Source organism: Emiliania huxleyi (genome assembly GCF_000372725.1).
Source record: "Emiliania huxleyi CCMP1516 unplaced genomic scaffold EMIHUscaffold_350, whole genome shotgun sequence".
Lineage (NCBI taxonomy): Eukaryota > Haptophyta > Isochrysidales > Noelaerhabdaceae > Emiliania > Emiliania huxleyi.
In genome coordinates this window covers 5,534-7,730 of record NW_005199362.1, presented here as the reverse complement: position 1 = coordinate 7,730, position 2,197 = coordinate 5,534, and the positions used below count along the sequence as shown (strand labels likewise).

Genomic DNA, 2,197 nt, shown 5'->3' with positions numbered 1-2,197 from the left:
GGGTCGCAGCTGCCTCTGCGCGTCCTGGGGATGTACCTTTGTCGCGCGCCGGAGACGACTCGACGCCGCTGAGATCGGAGATCAAGCTCTGACAGGTCGCACGTCGCTCCTTTGACGCCGACGTGACTCACCCGTGCAGATCACATCAGGACATGGTCTCGACGCGCTCGGTACGACGCCTGCGACCCGTCTCGGGTCAGGTGGCGCGACGCTCATCGCGCCTGCCAGCGCTGCCGTGCAGGTTGCCACGACGAGGTCGAGCACGCTTCTATACGCTCGCCGAGCCTTCCTTTCCATCCCATTTGGCAGCCTGGGAACGGTGGCGGTCAGAGGCAAAGCATACGAGGGGTGGTGGAACCACATGTCACGGCTACTGCCGGCTCGACCCCACGATAGCCTCCGGAGGCTGACTTTGAGGCACAATCATCGGACGACGTCGGCGAGTTGAGTCGCGCTCGCGGTAGCCAGATGACCTCTCATACTAGTATCATCGGCCATGGCCGCAGGAAGCGCGGGGGAGGGCGCTGGGAGCAACACGGAGCTCCGTTGGACGTTTTCAAGATTAGCGTGTCAGAGTGAAATGGAACTAGCCATACCGTCCTCGGGCTACTGCCTACTGTGATAGGCACATCAGAATCAAGACACGTCAACCATGTGGGTGTCTATGTGTTTCTCTCGGGCAGTAGATTCTTGATTGTATCACTCCCGGGGTGTTCGACCGGGCTAGCGGCTACCTTCCTCTCACACGGCACTTTCCTCTCACACGCGGCGGGGTCCGCCGTCCGTGCCGGCCGGCCTCGGAGCAGCGCGCGGCAGCCAGTGGCAGTGCCACACTTTGCGGATCATGTTCATGTTGTCAAACGAAAGCGCACGGCGCACACACACACGGTGACGCGCTGACCCGGAGAGATCGGCGGGGGGCAGTGAAACCACCCCGGGGCCAACCGTCTTCGGTTTCGTCGCCAAGAGTGTACTCTTGGGCCCCGAACCCAAATAAAAAACGTGTACCCCCCTTCGAGTGTATCTCTTGAGTGTTGCTCTGGAGCGTCCGGTTCAACACGCGCTCGCGCGCTCGCGTCTGCTGGCGCCCAGAGAACGTGTTGCACCACGTGCTCCCGGCGGAGCCCAACTGCTCGCACTCGACAAGGCAGTCCATCCACTCGCGGCAGCTGAAGTCGAACTTCCACTCAATGCGGCTCGCGCCGGGTTGTGAGCTCGGCGAGCGAGGTCGGAGAGCGACCTCCAGTTGGCCCAAGCCGCACGCCACTGAGGCAGAGCGGCCGTGCGCGTACGACGCCGTACGCCCCCTCCACTCTGCACCGACCGCAGCGCTGCAATTGCGACCGCAGTGGCTCAGCTCAGCCAGGGCTCGCCCGAGCTCGGAGCCGCCGGCGGTCATGGGCAGCAACAAAGGTTTGACGCGTCGCTCGGTGCAGGAGGGCACTGCAGTGGAGGTGCAGCGGCCGTCCGGCGCGCGCGCGATGGGCTGCAGCTTCATTGGCAGCTACCAGAGCGCGTCTGGAGCGCTGCCATTGTGTGACCCACGTCCAAGCGGCGCTTCCGGCCTGTTCCGCGCCTCTTTTTACGCTTTTCATTGGAGAGGGGGGGACGAGGTCTCATCAACTTCGAAACCGCCTTTGAAAGGGGGGAAATGCGTCCGTCCCTGAGAGGGTTGGGAAGGGGGTGGTTTCACTGCGGGACAAGAAGCCTCTGTGTGCGGGGGCGTCTCGAGATGCGTGAACTCGCGTGGTCTTCTACAACTACAGGGCCGTACTACAGCGCAAAAGCTGCGTGGTGCGTCTCTCCGAGCACTGCGGCGCGTATTGCGGCGCGTCACATACGCTCTCAGGTACTCAGGAGAGATGGTCGATGCCGATGCATAAACGCCTCGAACTATAGGTATAGAATCCGAAATGCTCGCCCCCCTCTCTCTGCCCAGCTCCTCTGCGAGCGGGCCGCGGTGCGCGGCGCAAGATCGCGCCGCCTCCCAGGCCGTCGCTTTCCCCAAGCCGTCCCCCACCCTGCCGCCTCGGCGCCCGCTCTTGCAGCCCGAGGGCCGAGCGGGCGCCGGCGGCGGCGGCGGCGGCAGCTCCGCCCTGTCGTGCTCAGTCCTCGGTGTTGTCCATGGCCACCTTTTCGCTGCAGAGGGGGCACGGGGGCAGGGTCTTCCGGCGGTGCAGGTTGTTGGAGGGGGGGG

General features: G+C 64.2%; 1 protein-coding gene across 1 annotated transcript in view; it reads right to left on the bottom strand.

Annotated features, from left to right (window-relative positions):
• Positions 1-2,105: 2,105 nt before the first annotated feature.
• Positions 2,106-2,197, bottom strand: part of EMIHUDRAFT_117574 (hypothetical protein) — a gene marked incomplete at both ends in the record, with an annotated part of 2,751 nt that continues 2,659 nt past the window's right edge. The window contains one exon of the mRNA XM_005772748.1: positions 2,106-2,132. Within this exon, the coding sequence (XP_005772805.1) occupies positions 2,106-2,132 (27 nt within the window). The remainder of the gene's footprint in view (positions 2,133-2,197) is intronic.